The sequence below is a fragment of the Crocodylus siamensis genome, chromosome 15 (assembly GCF_052110815.1).
Source record: "Crocodylus siamensis isolate JL-2025a chromosome 15, ASM5211081v1, whole genome shotgun sequence".
NCBI classification, from domain to species: domain Eukaryota; kingdom Metazoa; phylum Chordata; order Crocodylia; family Crocodylidae; genus Crocodylus; species Crocodylus siamensis.
In genome coordinates this window covers 1,092,803-1,116,255 of record NC_143409.1, presented here as the reverse complement: position 1 = coordinate 1,116,255, position 23,453 = coordinate 1,092,803, and the positions used below count along the sequence as shown (strand labels likewise).

Here is a 23,453-nt window from a genome sequence, read left to right as displayed (position 1 = left end):
TGGTGTCTTGCAGCACCAGGGGTTTCTCCATTGTCTGCTAAAAGGCTGCTGGGCAGTGACCGGTGCGGGTCCAACTGTCGTTACGCCGCCCAGGATGAGTGCTGCGGTCCTCCTCTGAGCCGGCGTCTCTGCACAAACGCAGTCACCTTGCCGGTGTCACCGCTCACGGGTCCACGTCTGCCGGTGCCCAGATGGCCTCGTTCCAGCGCGAACGTGGCCAGGGAAGTCTAAATGTGCAGAATAATTGTAGCCAGCTCTTGCTGCCCCCCGCCCCCCACCCCCGTTGTCTGACAGCTCGATGCTCATCCATCTGGGAAAGCCACAGGAAAAAAGTTGGAGGCTACAATTAGCTGACAGTGGCGTCAGGAAGTAATTATGGGTTTTATGAGGGACGTAGCCGTGAGCTAAGTAAGGCCAGTCTCACTTGACAGAAGGCCTTTTCCTGGGCTCGTGAAGGCAGAGGCACTAAAATGTTATTCGTCTGATAAGCAGCAGCCCGGGCAGTGGGTTTTTTTCTTCCCTTCTATTTCCCTGCCCCAAAGGCGGCTCGCAAACTTCCCAAAGAAGACGGGATCTGATGCACGATCCCAAGCATTGCACGTCCCGCTGGGTCACGTGTGGGATCGGGCCTCGGGGCCCATCAGGCCACATTGCTGGGGCAGACGGAGCCGCGTGCCACGCTGGCAACCTTCGCTCCCCCCAGATGATCGGGGCTCCCCGAGCTCCCCCAGCTGGGACCCTTGCTCGGCTCCAGAGCCGGGGAGCCCCGGCCACACGGTCGGTCAAAGGCATGACAGGAACCAGCAGCAAAGTGATTTCACATATTTAGTGTAATAGCTTTGCTGCTTATTCCTGGTTGTAGCTTGCCATCAATGAAGTGAATGTTTTGCCAGGGCACTACCGAAGACATGAGTGACAAGTTAAGCACATGTTAAGTGTAACGTGTATCGGGGGCAAAATTAGATCTCATTTAGGGCTTTTTCGTCCTCTCACTGTTACTGCAGTAGGAAAGGGAGCTTGGGGTCATGCCTAAAGCTGGTACGGCAGGCGATGCTCCTGTGCCGAGGATAACTCTCCAGTCCAGACACCTTGTTTTTAGAGGATGCAAAGTCTCTGACTGTGAACCAAGATCTAGATCTGAATTTTGCTCCCTTTTGGTTTCTCTCCCATGGTTCCTGTATGGAGGGAGGCTTTCTGGGCTGTGGTTTTTCCTCTCTTTGGCCTTAGGTTATCTTGTGCATTGACAGGGAAACAAATCCTGTCGTCACTGGGTTGATTTCGTGGCCAAAAGCCCACGACCGTCTCGGTCTCCAGAGGTGCTGCAGCTGCCACGAAGAGTCTCGCCGCCTGTTTAGTATCCTGATCACAAAAAATGACTCTAGCTGTTTCACCCTCGCTGCAGAAATGAGACTCTGCAGGCTGCAGAGGTTGGTTCGGCAGCTGATAAAGGAGCTGCTCTTTGTTGCTGACTATACTCTAATAAATGCCTTTAAAACTGTGTTTGTCACATCCTCATCTAATCTCGCAAACCACCACAAAGGCGGGCTAGGATCCCTCCCAAAACAGCACCTATGCCGATGGTGTAATCGGAGTCAATGCATTAAAATGGATGGGTGACGGATAAACCGCCCTGCTGTGCGAACAATGCCAGTTGATTGAGTAGCCCTCGGTGTGCCGCAGCCCGGCGAGACGCGGGGTAGCACACGGCGTTCAATCCGCTGCGTATAATCTTCATCGAACGGGGGTCTCTGTTTGCAGTCTCACATAGCAAATTGTGTGTTTTGTGCATGCGTGTTTCCTTTGTGCCACCATCGAGATTGAGGACAGGTGCCTGTTGGTTAGACTTGCAGCCTAGTCCAGAGGAGTTCCTTCTGATTTACACCAGCTGGAAGGAGATCAGAATTGGCCCCTCCGGCACTGAGCCGCGGGGTCAGCGTTCGGGCCAGGCTTGGCTCGGCGTCTGCTCTGCAGGAACTGCTCATCCCCTCGAGAGCTGCATGAAGAGACCTGGCTGATGCCAATCACCGCTCGTCTGTCAGTGCAATTGTGCCTTTCCCCGTGTGATCCCGCGGCAGCGACAGGGGAAGGCGGGAACCAATTTAGCAGCACTCGAGAGGTGGCGGCAGGTGAAGCGTGAGATGAAAGTAGCTGGGCACGAGGACAGGCCCCTACCGAGAACTGTCGCTTCACAAGGCAGAGGGAGGGATGGCGCCACGTCCCCGAAAGCAGCAGGATTTCCCACCCAGCTCAGCGCCAGCGTGTACAGAAGATACCGGCCCATCAGTCCTAACCGATCTGTCACGAGGAGACGGTGCGGCTTCCCCGTAATGTCCACCGGGCAAGGAGTCAGCGGCGGGGAATGAACGATCAGATGCGTCTGAGATGTCCCGTTATTCATTGCGCCGGAGGGCTGCGTCTCCTGCACCGAGGGGTGGCCATCTCCACCTCCTGCCCACGGCCCGGTAGGCTCAGGTGCTGAGCCCGGGGAAGATTTGAGCAGCTCTGAAGCACGTGCGGTTGTGTTAAGATGGTGCATATTTAACCGGTGGTCCGAATCAATGGTATTCAACCAGGGAGGTCCTTTTAAGGGTGACCTGGGGCACCACACGGTAGGAGCACTGTTACCCTGGCACATGAATCACAAGATAAAGAGAGGTAGCTAGCCAAGTTCACCTGAAGTCAGAGATGCACCTTGTAGACTAACTAAGGCAGAGGTGCATAAGCTTTTGTGACCCTGAGCTCACCTCTACCCTGCCTTCTTCACAAGATAAACCCAGAGATTGGATGATGTATTTGGGGCTGGAGGGGGCTGGACCAGATGTGACCTCCTGAGGTCCCTTGAACCCTCGAGTCTATGACCTCAAGTAGGAGTCCACGGGATCCAAAACACTCGGACCCGCTGTGGCCTTTTGGGGTCTTTGCAACAGCAGAATTGCTCTAGTTTTTTTCTGACATCCAAGAATGGGTGAAAGCTTGGAGCTGGTGTTTTCTGAGAGGGGATTTGAGTCCAACAGGGTTTAGAAACATTGGTTTAAATACATTCGGGAGCAGGGCAAGAGAATCACAGATGCCGATGGGGAAGGGCGATGAGCTGCACCTTGCATTTTATATAAGTTACTCAGCGTGGCATTCGTCTTCGTCCAGGTGTCTGCATTTGGGGGCTCGATGGCATGCAGGGACATGAGCACAATGTGCTCTGCTGAGCATTAAAACGGTAGCTCTACCCTGGTGATAAGAAATAGCCCAGCAGTAGTGAGAGAGGATGTATGGGAAGGGTAAGTCTGCCCTACTCACAATGGGGCACATTGCCCGTCCTGCTGATGCAAGGAGAGCCAGGGCTTAGAAATATCCCCTTGACTTCTCCATCCCTCTGGGCCCGGCCTTCCCTTGTGCCAGGGCTGTCTGAGCTCTTCAGCCCAAGAACCCAGAGATCCCCTTCACTGCCTTTCTACAGATAATTTCATCCTTTTGTTGAGCTGCAATGAACTGAGCCAGTTTGTTCTCCCACAGCTTAAAACGGCAGTGGGGCACTGGTTGCAAACACCGCTGGAGAAGTCCCATGTGAGCACAGACAGCATGAGGGACATCTAGCACGCAGCACTGATGTCCGAGGCTGCTGCGCTCTGTGCTGTGAGCCCCCCAGAATTGCATTTAAGATGTTTTTGATGCCAAGGTCTTTTGTTCTTAGGAGCCAGCAGTGTGCCCATGTTGTGCAGGAGGCGACCGGCATCCTGGGCTGCATTGGGAGAAGCGCTGCCAGCAGATTGAGGGCAGTAACCCTTCCCCTCTCTTCAGCACTGTGGGGACCACATCTGGAGTCCTGTGTCCAGCTGTGGTCCCCCACTACAGAAAGGATGTGGACACATTGGAGAAAGTCCAGTGGAGGGCAGTGAAAATGGTTGTCGGGGCTGGGGGACAGGACTGGTGCAGAGAGGATGTGGGAAATGGGCCGATTTAGTCTGCAGAAGAGAAGACTGAGGGGGACTGAATAGCAGCCTTCACCTCCCTGCAGGGGGGCTGCAAAGAGGTTGGAGCTGGGCTGTTCTCGGTGGGGGCAGATGACAGGACAAGGAGCAATGGGCTCAAGCTGCAGCAAGGGAAGTTGAGGTTGGATTTTAGGTCAAACTCTCTCACTAGGAGGGTGGTGAAACCTGGAACGGGTTCCCCAGAGAGGTGGTGGAGTCTCCATCCTTGGAGGTTTAAGGCCCAGCTAGACAATTGGGGCTGGTCCTGCTTGGAGCAGGGAGTTGGACTAGATGTGACCTCCTGATGTCCCTTCAACCCTCCTTGTCTGTGAGTCTAGGATTCTTGGATCAGGCAGAGCGATGTTGTTGGGCACAGCTCTGGCACTGGGTGCGAAAGTTGGATTTTCTCTGGAAAGTTCAGTGAAAGTAATCTCAGAAGCAAGGTACTGGATCTAGAGAACATGTAGTTGCAGCTACTGAATATCATTATCACCATCAACACAACGCCGCTCAGCCAGCGGTTACAGCTGAAACCAAGAGCCATTTGGGCCGTGTCTCATTTCGGAAACCTGCCTGGGGGAGGCGATCCTGGGGCTTCCTACTTTGAGTAGAAATCTCCTTGAAGTGCAGCCTTGGATCTTTCTCCGGCACTTTGGGAAAGTTTATATTGATCCAAATCTAGCTTTGAATGCTGCGGCCTGAGTTCATTGCTGCAGAGGAGCTGGAGCACTAGTCACTTGAATGGATAAGATTAGTAATGGCTTGGGGTGCAGCTGGGGACCCCCTCTGTCGCACCCCTGAGCACCAGAGCTGTCAGTGGAAATCCCTTTCATGGGTTTCAGGGGATGGGAACGTAGCGGGAAATACATGAGGGGGAGACGACAGCTGTGTATTTAACTGCTCCGCTGAGTCTCCTCAGTGTTTGTGCACAGAGCACGGTGTTGAATACCATCGCTGCCTGGGTTTTCTGCTTGTCGGTGCAGCTGTGAGCGAGAGGGATGAATACGGAGCAGGCTGGGGTGTCGGGACAAGGCGCACGTTGCTGCATCCCGGCGCTGGCTTCCTTTGCGCTCACTGGCAGGTCTCATCGCAGGGCTTTTGTTTCTGTAGCATCGTGTTGTTGCTGCTGCTCTGTTTTGTGGGGAGCAGCAGCTTCGATCCGGTATGGAACGGGGGTGTCTGTGGTACCAGTCACCTCATTTTATCTCAGACGCATTTCATCTGTGACAAACTTACCCAAAGTGCTAGTCACAACCACATCGCCCAAGCACGGCCCACACAGATGCTGGCACGCAGGGCCAAATTCATCCCTAGTGCAACTCTCCTGGATCAGCAGAGCTACACCCAAGACAGACAGGGCTGGTGGCCAAGAAGGAGGAAAGGCAAGGGTCTATCTCCACGTGTCCCAGCCACCTGCGGAGGGTTTAGATTGAGAGTGTGGTTGGGGGTAGAAAGGTAAGAAAGATATATTGACAAAAAAAATACAACTACACGTAGTAACAAGACAAATGATGACAGACAAAAGCAATTCGTGTCAGCAACTTATCAGCAGTCCCTCTGATGCCCGATACACAGCAAGCTTCTCTTTCCGCAAAGTTCAGTGAGGTCAGGCGTCCCCGAGCAACGCTGTCTGAGGGGTGCCGGGAAGGACCCTGGAATGCAGTTCTTGGGCTCCTCGTGGTCCCCCGGCCCACTGATCCAGGCAACAGCTAACTAATCCTTTTCACAGAGCTGCATCTTCCTTTTGAATGGTTTCCAGATATTTCAGCTAATTTATAGCTTCTGAAAGACACTAATAATGTATGACCACTTAGATGCCTTTTTTTTCAACTGTCCTTAGACTGACCAAAAGCAGTACAAGTCTTGCATTCCTTTGATAAGGTAATTTTAACTGCACCACAGGGCCTTACTACTTCTAGGTTTTGCTAAATTTACTAAGCCTTACTTTATACAAGGCCTTACTACATCGTGAACCATAGGCTTTTAGCAACAACTTATAGCTTAATATCTAAACAAATACAGAAAAACACTTGGTCTAATCTTCATAGAGCCTTCAGCAAGCACGTTTATCACACAGATATACTTTTCAGCTGCCACACCATGGCCTTTCCTTCTCTCTTGGTCTGAATGTGGGGCCAGCTTTTAAACCGTGGAGGCAGAGAAAGGAGAGTGCAGGGCTGGTGCAGAGAGCACTGCCCTGCTAATGCTCCACCCAATGCCTCGAGGACTGGTAGCTGGATGGCACTGAGGAGCATCCTCCCTGCACCTCCTTAAATGGATGGGTCCAGGAGCACACGGCTTCTCACTTGCCCTAGCAGAAGTGATCTGGTGTGGATGCGGCTCCTTCGGAGGACAGCTCTCCGATCTGGGGCTTCTGGGTCCTTTGGCCAGAATGAGAGCGAAGTTGAGAACCTGTTCATTGGGATGCAAAGGATTTGTGGGTCACGCACAGTGGGGCCTGCGGTTACGAAGATGTGGAGCCATCCCGTTAACCAGTGCATCGTTAGCATCAGACGTTGCTGCTAAATGCAGACTGCTGGTGCCCCATGTGTGATTGATCTCAGGGGAGCTTGTGACCCTGGCTTTATTTCAAATCATCCCTATTCATTCCATCTTTTTAAACACATGCGCACACACACACCACCATATGTGCACGCGCACACCATCATGCAGGGAGCTCTTTTTACCCAGCAGTTCTGAGAGCGGACAACCTTGTCTTCAGCTGTTGGACCCAGCTGCTGGAGTTCAGTGGGAATGGGCACCTCCACTGGGGCTGGATGCCCAAATATCCCTGAAGGCCTGGGCCTCAGTTCTCAGGGTGTTGATACACTCTTTTAAACCTATGTATTAAGGGAACTGGGCTTATTAAGTCTGCAGAAGAGAAGACCGAGGGGGATTGAACAGCAGCCGTCACCTCCCTGCAGGGGGGCTGCAAAGGGGATGGAGCTGGGCTGTTCTCAGTGGGGGCAGACAGGACAAGGAGCAATGGGCTCAAGCTGCAGCAAGGGAAGTTGAGGTTGGACAGTAGGACAAGCTTTCTCACTAGGAGGGTGGTCAAGCACTGGAACAGGCTCCCCAGAGAGGTGCTGAAATCTCCATCCTTGGAGGTTTTGAAGACCTGGGTAGACAAAGCCTTGGCTGGGATGACGTAGTTGGGGCTGGTCCTGCTTTGAGCAGGGGTTGGACTAGATTTGACATCCCGAGGTCCCTTCCCTTCCTCATTTTCTACAATTCTGTGATTGTACAATTGTGAACGTGTTGCCAACACCATTGAATTCCTTTCCTGACTGCATCGCAGACGCTTTGCAAACAGATGGAATCAATAACGTTTGCAACAGGAGCGTCTTAAGACTTGATTTACTAATGACTCAGTGAGTCCAGCTTGCTCTGTGAGGAGTTCCACGGGGAGCTGGGCAAAAGAAATAAAAGCAGTAAAACACTGGGGTAAAGAGCTGTCAAGAATGATTCAGCTGTACAGCCGAGGCAGTTCCTCACGGAGCGCTAAGTAGGAAGCTGTGCTGAGGTGAAGGTGTGAGTTTGTAAAGTCTAAACTTGTGGGCAAGCAAAATAATCCATTGTCTCACTAAACATATCCCATAGGTATTTTCTCTGCATGGGAAGACTGTGGGCACGGCCCCTGGCTCCAGAGAGAATCTGGGCCCTGACATTTTGTATAAATTGTAGGTATCTGTGCAGGAAGATTAGTAGACAACCATCTCAGTGAGGATGAAAAGCAGCAGCAGGGCTGCTGGCTCCCCAGTCAGAGCAGCGCAGGTCCCTAACAGGCAGCGAGCCCTCCACCGGTGCTAGCTGTGCAGTGCAGCAGGAGGGAATGCGTGCAGGTTCCCAAGTCAGTGGATCCAGGTTGATGCCCCCTTGCAGGTCACTGCATCACTCGGCCCAAAGCATCAGCTGTTTCTTAACTTCTTGCAGCTGGATCTGAAGTCTCCCAGCTGGGTCTCAAAAAGCATCTCTTTCCACGTCTCCACTGCACAGCCCTTGGTCTGTGCTGACATTTGCCACTGCATAACGTGCTTAACCTGCTCCGGCAGGGTGGGAGCTGGCAGATTGCAGCAGATTTGCAAGTGGAGCAGCCCTATCCTTGCATTTATCCTTGGAAACATGGGACGTCTGTTGCCAGAGCCTGGGGTCAGCCCCCCCCGTGACAGCTGCAGCACTTCAGTCTGGCTTCAGGAGCTCTTGCTAAGACCCCCAGAGACTTCTTTGCTGCTTGCAAAGGTCACACGCTGCAGCCAGTGCTCATCAATGCGAAGCAAGCCAGTCATCTCTGCATTTGCATAATTCCTGTCTGAACTTCGTGACTCTTTAACTGACGAACGATTCATCTAAGATGCGGCGACATTTACCAGAATGCATCAAGTCCCAGAAATGGGCTAACGCCAAGCCTGCAGGGGTTCCCTGATTGCACGGCCTATTTCTGTTGAGTGATTATTTGATCAGATAACATGCTCACTAACAGTATTTGTAGGAAAGCAGAACCCCGTGTTGTCTAAAAGGAGCCCTGTCGAGTGTCACAAGCAGCATTTGATCTGCATGAGACAAAAAGCCTTAAAGAACAGCTCACACCAATGTGAGAACAGGGGAGTGCCCAGGAGCTGTGCTTATTCTGCAAAGTAAGCAGGTGTGAGAATCACGGGGGTGAAAGATGCAAAGCCAAAGGGTCAGATATTGAGCTAATATTCTCATTGTGCCGTGTTAGCGCAGAGGACGGTGACCTCAGTCCATTTCCTCCAGATTTGCGTTGGTGCCAGTGGGCCTTTGTACACGCCACGTTTTTTGCCCTTTCATGTGCTGCACTGTGTATCTGTTTGCACAAACCGGATTTCCGGATGCTTTAGTGGCGAGTGAGAGCAACATGTCCCATTCACTAAGAAAAGTTCAGATCTGGTTTCCTTCCAGGGTTTGAGGCATAAAGCTCGAGTCTTTCGGGAGCCACTGTTGATGTTGGTGCCCAGCTAGAGGTGCCTCAGGCCCCTGCTACACATTAGATCTATGACATAATTGACTGGTTAATCATGCAATAAATTTAGACTGGCCACATGTGCAAAGTAATTATCACACAATTAACTGGTTAATCACACAATATATTTACACCAGTCACACATGAAAACTAATTATCATGCCATAAAAATGGCTGTCCAGCTATAAAAAGAGTAGCTACAGAGTTAGTGCTTGAAAATGTGTAACAGCTTTATAGCTGATTTCTCTCCAGCTTTCATTTGAACGTGTGGCCAGGCCCTCAGAAACTACTGAGTCCCAGCCCTCTGAAGATGAGGTGGTCAACAGGGAGAAGAACTCCAGTGCATAATTCCCAGCCCCTGGAAGCCAGAGCTGCAATCCTGCAGGCAACTTTAATGAGCATTGGAAGGACTCAGAACCTCACAGGACCAGGTCCTTGGCTTCTGTTTTAATTATGGATGGAGAGGAAATGAGTGCAAAGGACCTTTCTTAGCTCCTCCTGCAAATGATCAGAGCCCAGAAGGGCCAAAGTCTTCCATTGAGAAAGATTAGCACCAAGAGTGACTTTGGGGTGCTGCCTCTGAACAGAGGTGCACCAGCAGCCATGCATGGAGAGGTTTGTGCAGCTCCCACACTGCAGTGCTGTATGAAGGCATCTTGCATCCTGGCACTTATGAGCATGACCTTTATCGCTCAAACCTGATGCCAGATCAGAGTATTCAGGGCCACATATTTCTGTAAGACACCTCCCAGTTTGTAGCAGCAAGCATGTGCCCAAGCCTGGGCTGCCTCCAAGCTTTCCTTTTTAATAATCTTAACATATATCAACATTTATAGCCACAATCAAACTACCCCCTTGACTTCCAGATGAGCGGGATCTGTAAACTGGACTGGTATGTGGGGCCTTATAAAACATCATCATCCTGGTGACTCCAACACCCTTCTTTTGTATTTTTTCACCAGTCCAGTTTCTCAGTGAACTCGCTGTCATGTGCTTGATGAGCAGGCTGCAGCAGTTGCACAGCAGAAGGCCTGCACTTGTTTATAGCTGATTAAAGAAGCCGGCCAAAAACAATACTCATTGCTCAAGGCAGAGGAGCTAATGTGGCTCAGCGCAGGGGACTGGGTTGTAAAACTGAGAAACAAATGTGGTATCACTTCTCCCTGTAGCCCGGTCTTTCGAGTACTCACTTTGAGACGTGCCAGGAAGTAGAGCTAATAAATGCCATTAAACAGATGAGGTTTAAGCAGTAATACTTTTCTGCAGAGGCCTTATCCTCTCCTAATGCTAATTAGGCTTGGTGTGTATCCAGGTCTTCCAATGGAGTGTGGCTGTAATTCAACACTAGAGTTATGTTAGATATTTCCTTTTCTAGGGGCATATCTACACATGATGCTTTAATGCGCATTAGCCTAAGTTAATGCACATTAAGCACATGTGTTTACATGTGCATGCTCTTAATGCACATTAAAATGGTGGATTTAGGTTATTCATACCTAAATTTGATACCTGCAAATGCAGGTATCAAATTTAGGCGTGAATAGTTAAAATGCATTAAAACACACGTAGACACATTAAAGTACATTAATGCTGCGTGTGTGGACTAACTTGGGACTAACTTTAGTCCCAAATCAGTCCACACACACAGCGTTAATGCACTTTAATGCCTGCACATGTAGACGCCTGCCTAAACCCACTTAATGCACTTTAAGCTAATGCCCATTAAATTTAGGCATGCTTAAATGCACATGTAGACATGCCCTGATAGGAGTTTCCAGTTTCCCCAGCATGGGGTTGTGAAAGCATATGCTGGTTAGACTTGTATTCACTTTTTATGGCACGCAACAGTGCAAAGGGAAAAGGACTTTTGAAATAGCTCAACAGATGAGGAGGTGGCAAGAAAACAGGTTAAAAATAAGCTGGCCCTTCAGTCATAACATAGAGATGGATTAAAGAACCTCAGTCTACTTCGTTCTTCCAAGAAGCAGTCACAATTCTGGCCCGAACGGAAAGGAGATTTTTCTTTAGCAGGAAAATGCCTAACAAGATCCTCTGGTTAGCTAGAGAGGCTGGAGAAATTCAGGCTAGAAATAAGGTACAGATTTTGAACAGCAAAGGTAATGAAGCACTGGAACAACTTGCTTAGGGACACAATGGATTTTCCATCACTTACAGTCATTAGCAAGGCCGGGTGTCTTCCTGAGAGATGTGCTACAGCCTAGCAGAAGTTATGGGCTTGCTGTGGAGATTACGGGGCGAGGATCTGGACTCTGTTCTGCAGGCGGTCGAGCAGGGGCAGCATAACGGTCCCTCGGCCTTAAAATGGATGAATGTTTTAGAACCTCTTGGCTGCCTTTATGGTTTCAGCGGTAGATATATATATGTAGATCTCTCTCTCTATATATATAGAGAGAGATATCTATCTATCTATCTATCTATCGATATGAAAGTTTCAGCCAAGCACCATCCTGGCTCCTGCTTGTGGAAATCCTTCTGTGGACCAAGACATGTTTTGGTGGACAACCGAAGTGGGAGGCATGGATTTAATGATGGGATCCCAGCCCTGCAAACTGAAAGGGCTGAGCTGTGCTTCAGGGGTGATGCCAGCTCCCTGCAGGTGCGGAGGCCCATTGCTGAAACACTTTCCTGCTTTGGGGAGGAGGCTATCGCAGGGAGTCCGCAGAGGGCTCTAGCAATGCTGAATATCAGCAAGGGAAGGCAAAACGACCAGCACTATGGCACCAGTCGAGACACATGAATCCTTGAAGGTGGATTTTAAAAGCATGTCAAGGGTTTCCTTATGTTAACTCCTCTGCCGGTCAGCACCCACAAGGCCTGGGTTCAAATTTCAGGGTACCGAATAAGTTTTGCTGTGGTTTGGGCCCTCACCCAGAAATGTGGGAACGCTGAATTTGGCTGGGATTTCCTGCATAAACAAAACACCCCCCTCGCAAGCTGTGTAAACACAGAGGACAGATTCATTACGGGAAACAAAGGCAAGGAAAACAAGGGGAAACACCAAATCCAACTTAAAACACTACCAGTGACAAGGCGTAGTTTGTAGGTTGCACCCTCTTGGGGAGGCCTCACCCGTGTCCGGGCAGTCTGGGACTTGGGGCTCACCCACAGGGTTAGTTTGGGGGCCTGCACCCCGGTACCTGCTACTCCGCAAGAGAGCCCTAGGGCCTGCAAGGGATTTGGGAATAGCAGTTTTGGGGTGCAGTCACCCCCCAAAGCCACCACGTGGAAGTGGAGATGGTCGCCCTACAGCTTCCCAGGGAGCAACGAGGGGCCCTTGCAGCCCAGGCTCGGAGACTCTCTCACTCCCTTGCACCTGGGAGTTCCCCTTCGTTTTGGCTGGGCTCTCCCTAGGGTCCACCCCAGCCCCCGCTTCCTATGTGTCTGGCGCGACACCACCCCAAGTATCCAAGCAGGGGCTGCCAGGCCTCTGGTTTTTCCTCTTAACCAATTTCTTTAAGAAGAACGCCGCTGAACTTCGTATAGCAAAGAAGTTCAGCCAAGGTGGTTATTACGGGTCTGATCTTCCCTGCTGCTACCTGACCAAAATGAGTTTCTTGTTTCCCGTGACAGCGGGGTGTCCTGACCCCCAAAAAATCATGCGCGCGTCTTTGGTTCTGCAACTCAGCTAGAGAAATGGCGATTTTTCCGTGTATGTCAACAGGTCGTACGTAACATGTACAAGCGCCCTTAGGCATCCAGACAGCCAAGATACAGGAAATGTGACTGAAAGACAACACATCTGAAAACACAATCCTATTTAAATGAAACGCACGCTTTGCAGCACAGACAAACCAGTCTATTATGTCATATATCTAGTGCGTAGCAGGGGCCTGAGGCACCTCCAGCTGGGCACCAGCATCAACCGTGGCTCCCGAAAGACTCGAGCTTCACGCCTCAAACCCTGGAAGGAAGCCAGACCTCAACTTGCCTTCCCCCGTGAAACTAGAATGCCTTTGCCATACGAAATGGCTTGTGCATTTTGTGCGTGTTACACTTAGTGACATTGAGGCAGGTCACCAAAGGGGTTCAGGGCCCTGTCCGTGTTTAGTGGGGACAGCGTGGCTGAGCTTTCCCCAGGTGGTACTGGTGGCCCATCCCGTCACGATCACAGGAGACATCAGGACCAAGCTGCTGTCCTGTAGCAAATCAGTCCCCGGCTTGGTCAGGAGGCGAGCGGACTGCTGCGGAGCGAGGGTGTGTTGCCTGGTTGCAGACTGGTCTAACATCCCAGTTTATTGAGCGGGTTTCTGTGACTGTGCGTGGATCAGGCCGGGTAATAATCATCCTCCAGGTTGCAGCCCAAGCGCAGTGACACGAGAGCTCGCTACCTTGGGCAGGGGCCAGCGCATTACATCCCACGGGGCCAGGTTTGACTCTCAGGGCCACCTGCACAGCCACTGCAAGTCAGTGGGTCTTTCTGGGGGTTGGAGCAGTGCCGAGGAGAGCAGGATTGGTCCCACTGAGCTTTATTCCTGGTACAATATGGGTGAAGGAGAGGGTAACCCCAGATGGATAAATGCCCAGCTCTGTCCCCATCTCCGTGCCAGTGGGGACACGGAAACCAGCCCACCGTGAGCACTGGGGGGACATCCATGGTCCTGTTTTTTTGGGAGCTGTTGCTGCCCAGTGCCTATGCAGCGGTAACCGCTGTTTCTTTCTCTTGCAGAGAGATGCCAAGGGGCAGTACCTGTTTGACCTCCTCTGCCACCACCTAAACTTGCTGGAGAAAGACTACTTTGGAATCCGGTTTGTGGACCCCGACAAGCAAAGGGTAAGTGGCAGCGAAGTGCCTGTCCTGCCTGGGTGCTTACTGCTGCCTCCTTAGTGGGAAAAATTGTTCTTAATGACTGAGAAGCCAAAGCGCAAAACAAACAGGGAAACAAAGCCTTTAAAACAGAAGTCATCCCAGTCTGTCGTCGGCCATCCTCCCTTTGGTCCTCCGCTGCAATGCAAAGAGACCAGGCAGCACGGCTAGATGTACCCCGATGGATTCGTTAGCAGGCTAGCGTGGTCCACCTTGTCTGCTCGAGGACCAGCGATTCTCCTTGCAGCACGGTGCAGGGGGGTCCGTGACTACCTGCCTACCTTACAAAAGTGAGGGTTAGCTGCTCTCTCTGCAGGCGTTTGGGAGCTCGGGGAGGGGGATCTGAGCTCCATCCTGGCTCAGGCATCAGCAGCACAGCTCTGCTCCAGCCATCAGCTGTGATGCACGACCCCCCGAGGGCTCGGCATAGCTCTCAGCCCCCCAGGCGAGCTGGCACTGGCAAACCTCGTTTGGGAAAGGAGCAGATTTGATATGGAAGTAAAGCAGCAGCAGTGATAGACCCCCGCAGTCGCTTTTTAACCCTGCAGTATAACATTCCCCTTCCTAAGGAAATGCAATGGGATGTGGATGTGCCTCCCAGGAGACAGCAATGCGATATGTCCTATGCACTGAGCATGAAGGGTGTACGCCTAGCAGAGGAGGCTTCTGCGCTGGATGCTGGCGGGGCACTGCATGCCCCTTGTGAGGTCTGTCTGCAGGTTGCAGGGGCTCAGGGGCCAGCCCTGCAATGCCATCTGCCAACACCAATGCCCAGGCATGTGCCCCGGCCTTACTCCCCTCACCCAGGCGCTGCCCGTGAGTTGGGGGGGTGCAGAGCTAAGCAGATGGCAGCAACAGGGCCGGGGCAAGCTGGCCCCTTGGAGGCCGAGTACCAACTGATGCAGGGACAGGGGGAGTTTCCCCTGGTTGATTAAAGCACACGTGGACTGCGGAGTGCATCGTGCTGCAGGCACAATGGCAGCCCCAGGAACGGTGGCTGAGATGCCCCTTAATGCCAACCGGTTTATGATTTTTACAATACGGCGAAGAGGGTGATACAGGGGATGGCAATCAGTCATTCTCTCCAGCCGCAGGGGGGAAGAAGCAGTAGAAAATCAGCTGAATTCATAGCAGAGGGTAAGGTCATGCATCAGGAAAAAATGTTTTTCTGGGGTGTTGGAGCGGCGGAGCAGGCTCAGGAATCTCCTTCCCTGGAGGCTTTTACAGGCAGCTCAGACAAACGCCCGTCGGGGACCATGGAGGTAGCACCCTTGTCCTCGTAGCTTTGCATGTGCCTGAGTGATCGGCACACGGTCCTAATGTTTGTTCCCATCCCTGGCACGTTGTAACTGCACCCATTTCTGTGCGTGGGCTGCAGTCCCTCCAGCCTTGCTTCTGGTGCTGCATGGTCACAGGAGATGAATAACCTCACGGGAAGGGGTTGGGGGGTGGTGACCCTAACGTTTCCCCGCAGTGATGCTGATGCATTGCTAAGTGCCTCCCTGGGTGTGTCAGCTCTTTGTTTCCAGGCTCGTGGGCCAAGACGGGTGCAGAAATGCAGCCTGGCGTCGCGTGCATGGCAGCAGGTTCTCTCCGTTTGCAGGTCGTTGGAAGGCAGCTGCGTGCTGTGATTTGCTTACGTGTGCAGGTGGAAATCCCTCAGTACATCCTAAGAGGCCCACGACCGTGCCCACGTTGGCTCTGGAGAGGCGCACGACACTCTTCCAGCTGGGCTGCACGGTGCTTCAGGCAGGCCAGTTAGCCTGAGCGAATCAGCCTGGGTGCAGGGCCCGGCTACACTGCTTCTGGTTGGACACCAGCCATCGCCCCGGCCTCAGACACCTCGGGTCCATGGTATGGCACCCAGGTCAGCTCGGGGGTATGGCAGTCGGGCTTGGACCAGTCTCTGCAGGGCCCACGTGTGGCCGAATTGCTCCCTAAACCCGGCTGTGTTTCCAGCTACAAGTGCTGCGTTCACCGCCTGACGGATGCAGCCGTCTCCTCAACCTGGTCTCGTGGGTGCAGGAGACGTTTCCCCTCGCACGCAAAGTGTCCGCGCGCAGCTGTGTAATGGGTCTGCCGAGCCCGTGGGGGGGCCCGAGGGGAAGGGAAGCCGGCACTGTGGCTGGGGGCTTGCCGCCTGCTTTCATCGCACCGCAGACACAGGGCCAAATCCCCAGTGCACCCAGTACCCGGGGGGGGGGTGTATCTGCCTGGCAGTGATTCTCATCCGGGGCCCCAGGGCTGCCGTGGGGTCCTCTGAAGGGTGCGAGAAGATAAGCATTCGTCCTAAGTGCAGGTCTTTGCCCTTGTTCTTGTTGACCCTCATGACATTTCTTTTGGCCCAATCTTCCAATTTTTTCTGGGTCTCTCTGAATCCCGGTCCTGCCGTCCAGCGTATCTGCTACCCTCCCCAGCTTGGTGTCATCCACAAACTTGCTGAGGCTGCACTGCATCCCATGCCCCAGATCGATGAAGATGCGGAACGGTCCCCCCTCGTCCTCCCTTTTGGGGCAGGGAAGGCGCCCATGACTCTGGGGCTCTCTCCCTGGGGACTGGGGGCTCCGCGAGCTGCGTTTAGGATTTGGTGCCTGCAAGAGGAGGATGGGGCAGGTGTTTCCCTCAGGTAGCCTGGAGGGGCCGGCAACACCCTCCAGCTTGGCCACAGACTTGAGCTGCGAGCATTGCAAAAGACTTTTCTGCCGTTGGGCCGCTGCTTGCAGGCGCCGTGAGCATCACTTTGGGAAGACAAGCCCCGGCTTTCACCTGCTGCAGTGAACGGGGCTGTCATTTCCCACGCCTTTTTTCTGGCTGGGGTTGGCTGGCTTCAAGCAGGCCGTGCAGAGGAGGGGAAGACCTGTGGCTTGGTCAGTGGGGGGGCGATGATATGCATTTCTCTTGGCTGGTAATAACGAAGCAGGTCTTGGCCGGAAGTCGTCCCTGCATGGGCAGGGGTCACAGCTGCTGCTTACAAAAGCTTGGGCCTCTCTGATGTAGTTGGTCTATAAGGTGTGGCTCTACCCTGCTTGCTGCCAGCTATCCCGACAGCATCCTTTGAGCTGACGGGCTCCTTTGCGACGCGGACCCCTGCACCCTGGGCGAGAAAACACAGGATTTTCTGTGAAAGCGGCAAGAGCTTTTTGCAAGCGCTCGTGTCCTCTTCCAGCCTCGTTTGGCGATAACACAGGCCTGTTCTCGGCAGGGAGCCGAGGCTCTGTAGCATGCAGCTCCCCACGGGTCCGGGGGATGCTCCCCAGAGCAGCCAGGTGCATGGCAGATGCAGGCCTGGCCACGGCCACGCCGGACCTGTTCTCAGAGGGGAAGGAGACCAGGACGTCACCCGAGGCAGGGGGGTCCCATCAGAGCCACTTCCAGATGCACATGGGTTGCTCATCTGAGTCTTCGGCCCTGGGGATGGGGTCAGTGGCCGTGGGCTTTGTCCGTGGCTGGAGGCGAGGGCTGAACTGCACCCCGGAGAGCTGGGTCCTGGCCTTGCAGAGGTGCCTATCCCTCATCCCAGCACGTGGCTCCGGTAAGAGTTACAGCTCGGTCTTGTGGGAGGGAGATGACCCATCCTCCGGCCTAGTCCTGCCCGTGACAACGGCTCTTTTGGGGAGGCTGTGACACCATATGGCCCATTGCCTGGCCCCGTGGGGTGTGCCCCCCTCATCCCAGCTCGCTCGTGGATCCGTGCCGGGGAAGCAGGGTTCTGGCTGCCCTGGAGTCGGGGGGAGCCGGAGCGGTTTCTCCTTGCCGGAGCCGTGGTGCCTTCCCTCAGCCCCGCGTGCAGCCGAGCACGCGTTCGCACAATCCCCACCCGCTTCACCCAGCAAAGGGGCCCCACTGCGGGCTAGCTGTCTGCGGGGAATCGAGGTTTGGACCTGGCGCCCAGCGGCCTGATGTTCCTGACACCGTCTGTAGATCTTTTCAGCCCTGCAAAATGAAGATGGGGCGAGTGTTTTACCCCCCTGTGCACAGCGCGGGCTGTCCGGGGGTCTCCGGCCCTCTCCTTTATGCATGGGGTCACTATCCTGCTCCTCAGCCTACTGGCTTGTCCAAGAAACCAGCTTCTGTTTCCACCCCGTTTCCCCTGTCTCTTGCGCTGTGCTCTGGAGAGATGCCACCGGGACTGCAGGGAATATGATGCTGTTTTTTAAAACTCCTGTTTCTTTTTCATTGCAGCATTGGCTGGAGTTCACTAAGTCTGTTGTGAAGCAGATGAGGGGTAAGTATTGCATCTACTATGTCGAAGTGTGCAGATACCCTGCAGGGCGTGCACATATGCCCCGTGATTGTATTAACATTGCCACATGGGTGGGACGCTTGAATCATAGGGCTAATTCCCTGTGGACAACATGCTGTTTGAGCCTCCCTGAAGGCACCCCGTTAAACTGAAAAGGGAAATTTTCTTGGGTCTGAATTGGGTCACAAATTGTAAATATTTCTGCCTTGCATGGGCAAAACCCGCCTTTGCTTGCATCAAGCACACACATGTGATCTGAGCAAGCAAAGGGGAATGTGCAAGTGTAGTCACCTGTTTTGCAAGTCAAAGCAAGGATTCACTGCCTGCAAAGCAGATCAAACCCCGGATAATGTTGGGGCAATCCAGGAAGCGCAGTGGAAACCTGCTCCTTTGCGTTCAGCCTTTTGGATGGACCGGATATTCCTTGATTTGCCCCTCAGGTTCATCTCCCCAGGCCATTGCTCTGCTCCAGGGGCCAGTGCAAAACGGCCGGGGCGTTGTGTGGCCAGCCCCCCCACCTCTGTCCTTCCAGCCTCCCGCTTTCTGGTGGGACCGCAGCAGGGAGCCGTCTCTGAGAGCACGGGGACGGCCCCAACGAGCAGCGGTTGTGCAGCCAGATAAGATAGGATGGAAGATGCTTAGCTCGTCCCTCCATCCTGACAGAGACCCGCTCGCAGTCTGGCCCTCTGTGTGCATGTGTGTGAGTGTGCACGGACACCCGCTGCACTTGCAGAGGGGACAGACGCACAATTCGGATGGCAGGCAGGGTCCTCCACGTGGCCTCGGGGTCGGCGGGGCTCCAGGCTGGAGCTGGACTGTTCTCAGTGGGGGCAGAAGGAGCAATGGGCTCAAGTTGCAGCAAGGGAGGTTTAAGTTGGATACTAGAAAAAAAACAACTTTCCCATTAGGAGGGCGGTGAAGCACTGGAACAGGCTCCCTGGAGATGTGGGGGACTCTCCATCCTTGGAGGTTTTTAAGACCCAGCTAGACACAAAGCCCTGGCTGGGATGATGGAGCTGGGGCTGGTCCTGCGTGGAGCAGGGGTTGGACTAGATGTGACCTCCTGAGGTCTCTTCAACCCTCATTTTCTATGATATTATGATGCGCCGGGCAGAGCAGACGAGTGGGTTTCATGGCCCAGCGCCTGAGGGCAGGAGGTGCTTTGGGTTGTGGTCTCCCCCGCCCGCCTTGCCAGTGAGAAACACGCGGGCTGTGTCCTGGGGCAGGCAGGACAGACGAGTGCGGAGAGACGTGCGCCCTGGATCTGCCCTCCCAGGAGGGCGCAGGCGTAACGGCCTCCGAGCCTGCCGTGCGGGCGACCGTAACGTTGTCGTTTTGCGTTGCAGCCCAGCCTCCCTTCACCATGTGCTTCCGCGTCAAGTTTTACCCCACCGACCCCGCCGCCCTGAAGGAGGAGATCACCAGGTAAGGCAGATGGCTGCGCTTGAGGGGACCAGCCGGGTCTGCGCAGCCAGGCTCTGCGCTCACCCGGGGCTTGGAGGAAGGTTAGGGGTATTGCAGGACCCAGGTTTCGCGCAGGAGTGAGGGGCACGGCTTGTGAATCAGACCTTCCTAGACGGACCTGGGGTCTGACCCAGGACATGGCAGCTCTTCTGCATGTGAGCTGTAGCAATGCCCACCCGATGCCAGCTTTCTCTGGGCAGGACTCGCCGCGCGGTTACAGGAGCATGAAAAACCCTCCGCTGCACTTGCCGTGTATTGTGCTGGCCTTCAGTGCCAAACCGGCTGACGGTGCTCATAAGCTTCTGATTTAATCCCACTAATGAATGTGCGCAGGAGCCTGCTCAGAAGGCTGGCCCCAGCGCCTGGTCCAGCCCTCGGCTCCTTCCAACTCTCCAACGTCTCCCCCATCCTGGCTGCAGTGCTTCGGGCTTGCTCGCCTCCCGAAATCCACATTATTCAGGGGGTTCGAGCAGGAGCTGGAACATTAGGGGAGAGTGAAAAATGCTCTTTCCTCCTTAAAGCATCTTGGCGCTCTTCTAATTGGCCGGCAGAGCTGCCGGGTGCAGTGCGGTGCGTTTGGAAGGGGTCGTGCTTCTCTGATCCCCTCCAGAGCCGGGGGTCGGGGAGGGGTGCAGGGTCAGGATCGGACCCAGCATGCTGCGATCTGCACCACCCCGGCCTGGTCCCACATGCAAGGACCAAACTCTGGGGTGCCTGTGCTGCCTCTGCCTGGTCCCACCTATGAATATAGACTCCACGGGCCCCATGCCACCTCTGCCCAGCACCATGCACTGGGATCGGGCCACGTGCATGGGGCTGTGGCCTGCGGGGCTCCCTGCAGACCCATGGGCAGCCCTGTAGGCTGGACCACGTGGCACAGGGGGCTGCATCTGCCCCACGGGCCAGGGGTTGAGTGCCCCTGCTCTAGAGCAGTGGTCTCCAAACTTTTTTGATCACGCACCCCCATCAGTAAAAAAATTTTGAGCACGCACCCCCAATATATGTAAATTTATATAAATATAAGTTCTCATATTTTCTTCCTGCACCCCAATGGATCATCTTGCGCACCCCCTTTGGAGACCACTGCTGTAGAGCATAAGTGAATGGGGGCCTGGCCCACAGCTCACGCACCCCGCTGCCCCCCTGCCCCGAGCAGGGCACAGGGCAGGAGATGTGCAGCGGCTCCGCTGTCCGAAAGGGCACGGGGGAGACTTTTGATGCTGAGCTGCAGACTCCTTGCAGGGACTTCTGAGAAACAGGCTCCTTGCAAACCCCCCATGTGCACAGGTCAGAGGCCAGGCCAGTTGTTGATGGCTTTCGTGATCTCTGGCCGCTTCTGGTGCCTGGTGATGGTTATAAGGCCAGCAGCCTTTTGGAGGAGGAGGGAGGGTTTGGACTTGGCTATAGATGCCCCAGCCACAGCCCGGTCCTTGGTCAGGGCAGGCGCTGAGATGCGGGGAGCACGCGTTGGCTCTTCTCCCAGGCAGGCTCCGGTAAAAGGAGTCAGCCACATGCACCAACCACGTGGGGACCACGATGCAAGTGCCACGACACCCTGCCAGGGTTTAACGAGGGGATCCTGCAGCTAACCGTTGTGCACCAGTGCTGCAATCAAGCAGGGCAGCTAAGGGGAGCTGTCCCAGGGAGAGGCGATGCAGATACATCAGAAGCGCCTTGGAGACTCGCGTGGCTCAGCTCAGACTTACCCAAGACTCGTAGGAGCAGCATCGTGCCGTGGGCCCCACAAGTCCAAAGACCCTCAGCCGCAAAGGCTCCCTCTCTCGGAAATATCCCGTCTTGAGCCTGAGAGGTAAAGGATGGACCTCTTCTCCTGCCTGCCTTCTGCCAGATGCTCTGTTTAGGGCCATTCGCCGTCCTCTTAAAAAAGCCGCACTTCACCCGATCTTCGCTGCCCCTTCGAACAGGCGGCGCCTGCCCAAAGCCTCTTGCCCCCGGAGTGGCTCAGAAATGGAGATGTCACATTTTGAAGGCTGAGCAGACAATGCAGGTTTGCTTTAGAAAGCCCACTCAAATGGCACGACTTAGGGCAGAAGGTTGCCCGAAACGCTGGGATAAAATGTCCTAGACCCTGTGAAAACCTGGTGGGAAGAAACTCAGCTTGACTATGAAAGGCCGGGCATGAGGAGGGTGGAGGGACCTGGAGGGAGCAGCGAACGCTGGCTTGGGGCTGGAGAGGGGACGCTCCTCAGCGAGGATGCGGAGGTCATCGCGCGCCCTCGTAGGCTGCACGCGACGCCGGGCGTCAGCACGTTCGCAGATGCTGCTGGTGAAGGGCAGAGGAGATGCGCTGCCCCAGCACCGGGGGCGCGCACACCGCGGCCCGCTGGTCTCCGGGCTGGGAGGGAGGAACTGCCAACCCGACTCGATTTGTGAGCTGGGATGTGCCGAGCCCGGAGAGCTGAGATTCCCACCTCCACTTGTTGTGGAGCCCTGACAAGTGTCAGAGGGGTTTAAACCTCCCTTAGAGGCACTGGGTGCTGGTTGCAGGCCAGGCTGGTGATGGGGACTGGGCTCCCGCTGGTCCCAAAGCCATCCGGGTCTTGCCCCTCCGCTCAGATCAGCCTGATGCCAGATTTGGGGTCAGGAAGAAATATTACCCCTGGTGCAGACTGGGGGGGTTTGCCTTCCCCCCCACGCCTGCCGGCTAAAAGGGCCATGCACCTGCTATGAAGTCAAGGAAGGATCCCTAGCTGGATGTTGCTCCCAGCACCCGCCTGCAAAACGAACGCAGCTCCCAGCGCCAGGCCGCACGGGTGCGAGAGCCTGGCCGCCTCGTCCGGCCTGCTCGAACGCGGCTGCGCGGACAGACGACGCGCTGGGGAAGGCAGAGCTCTCTGCAGCCATTTGGACTCTTCCCAGGCAATAAATGTAGCCCCAAGACTTTGATTAATTCTCACTGTCATTCGTTAAGGTAACAAATGGCTGCTGCTCTCTCCCGATGCCGCAGAACGGGAGTGGAGGAGGAGGAGAGGGGAGGGGAGGTGCAGCACCGTGTCGAGTGTATTAAAGAGCAGCTTGGCTTTGTCTAGATGCCCCCGGGGTTGGGAGCATCCTCAGCCAGGGTGCCATGGCCCGGCAGGGTGCCTGGGGATCCTTGCAAGGGTGCCACGCAGTGTTAGATGTGCAAACGTGATAAACCCAGAGGTTTCAAACAGAGAGTCAAAAACATGCAGCCCAGTTCTGAGTTCAGAAACATGGCATGAGTAGTTTTGTGTAGCAAAAAAGCAAATGAAAACTAAGAGCTGGTCTTATCTGCAGGCTGCCTTGGGTCTATCCCGGGGTGCCTCAAGTCTAAAAAGCGTGAGAGCCGCTGAGCGAGGGGGTATGGAATAACCCTGCGGCGCGTGCCCGATCCAGTCTCCCTTTCAGCATCTGCTCTCTGCCCCCGTGCGATAGAGGAGGCTGGGCAAGATGGACCTGACCCACGACCCGACAGGTCTTACATCCTCAGAGACTGGGGGAAGGTGTTTATGCCACGGCCCGCGCTGCCCAAGGTGTCGTTCCTCTTTCAGATGGAACAAATTACAGTCAAATCTCAGTGTCCTCACCAACTGGGCAAAGGAGGCTCCAAAAATCGCTGGACTTGGCAAGGGGGAGAGGGCGAATTTGACAGGAGAGAGAATGCCGAGAAGTTCGTGGCGTGTGTTTTTTCAGGCTCAGATCAGCAGCGCCGCGTGTTTCGCGCTGCGGCGCAGGTCAGGAGTCGTCAGTGCTGTTCCCAGGGCTCAGTTTCCTCCAGGGAGATCAAAGGGAGATGGGCGTCTGCATTCGAGTATCTCTGACTCAACTTCTTTTTTGCTTGTTAGACCTGCTTGGCTAAAAGCAAACGTAAAATCAGTGTGGTGCCGGGCACTGGGCCTTCCCTTGCTGAATGATAGACTCAGTGATGCAATAAAAATTTTCCATGTTTTCCTCCTGGGATCACAAGTTTGGGAGCAGGCAGCACAGAGAGCC

General features: G+C 54.3%; 1 protein-coding gene across 4 annotated transcripts in view; it reads left to right on the top strand.

Annotated features, from left to right (window-relative positions):
- FRMD5 (FERM domain containing 5) overlaps positions 1–23,453 on the top strand; it is a 251,992-nt gene that overhangs the window by 180,760 nt on the left and 47,779 nt on the right. For all 4 annotated transcript variants that reach the window (XM_090028529.1, XM_090028527.1, XM_090028528.1 and 1 more), the window contains exons 2-4: positions 13,634–13,738; positions 17,954–17,996; positions 19,361–19,439. In XM_090028529.1, coding sequence (XP_089884655.1) covers positions 13,634–13,738; positions 17,954–17,996; positions 19,361–19,439 — 227 coding nt within the window. The remainder of the gene's footprint in view (positions 1–13,633; positions 13,739–17,953; positions 17,997–19,360; positions 19,440–23,453) is intronic.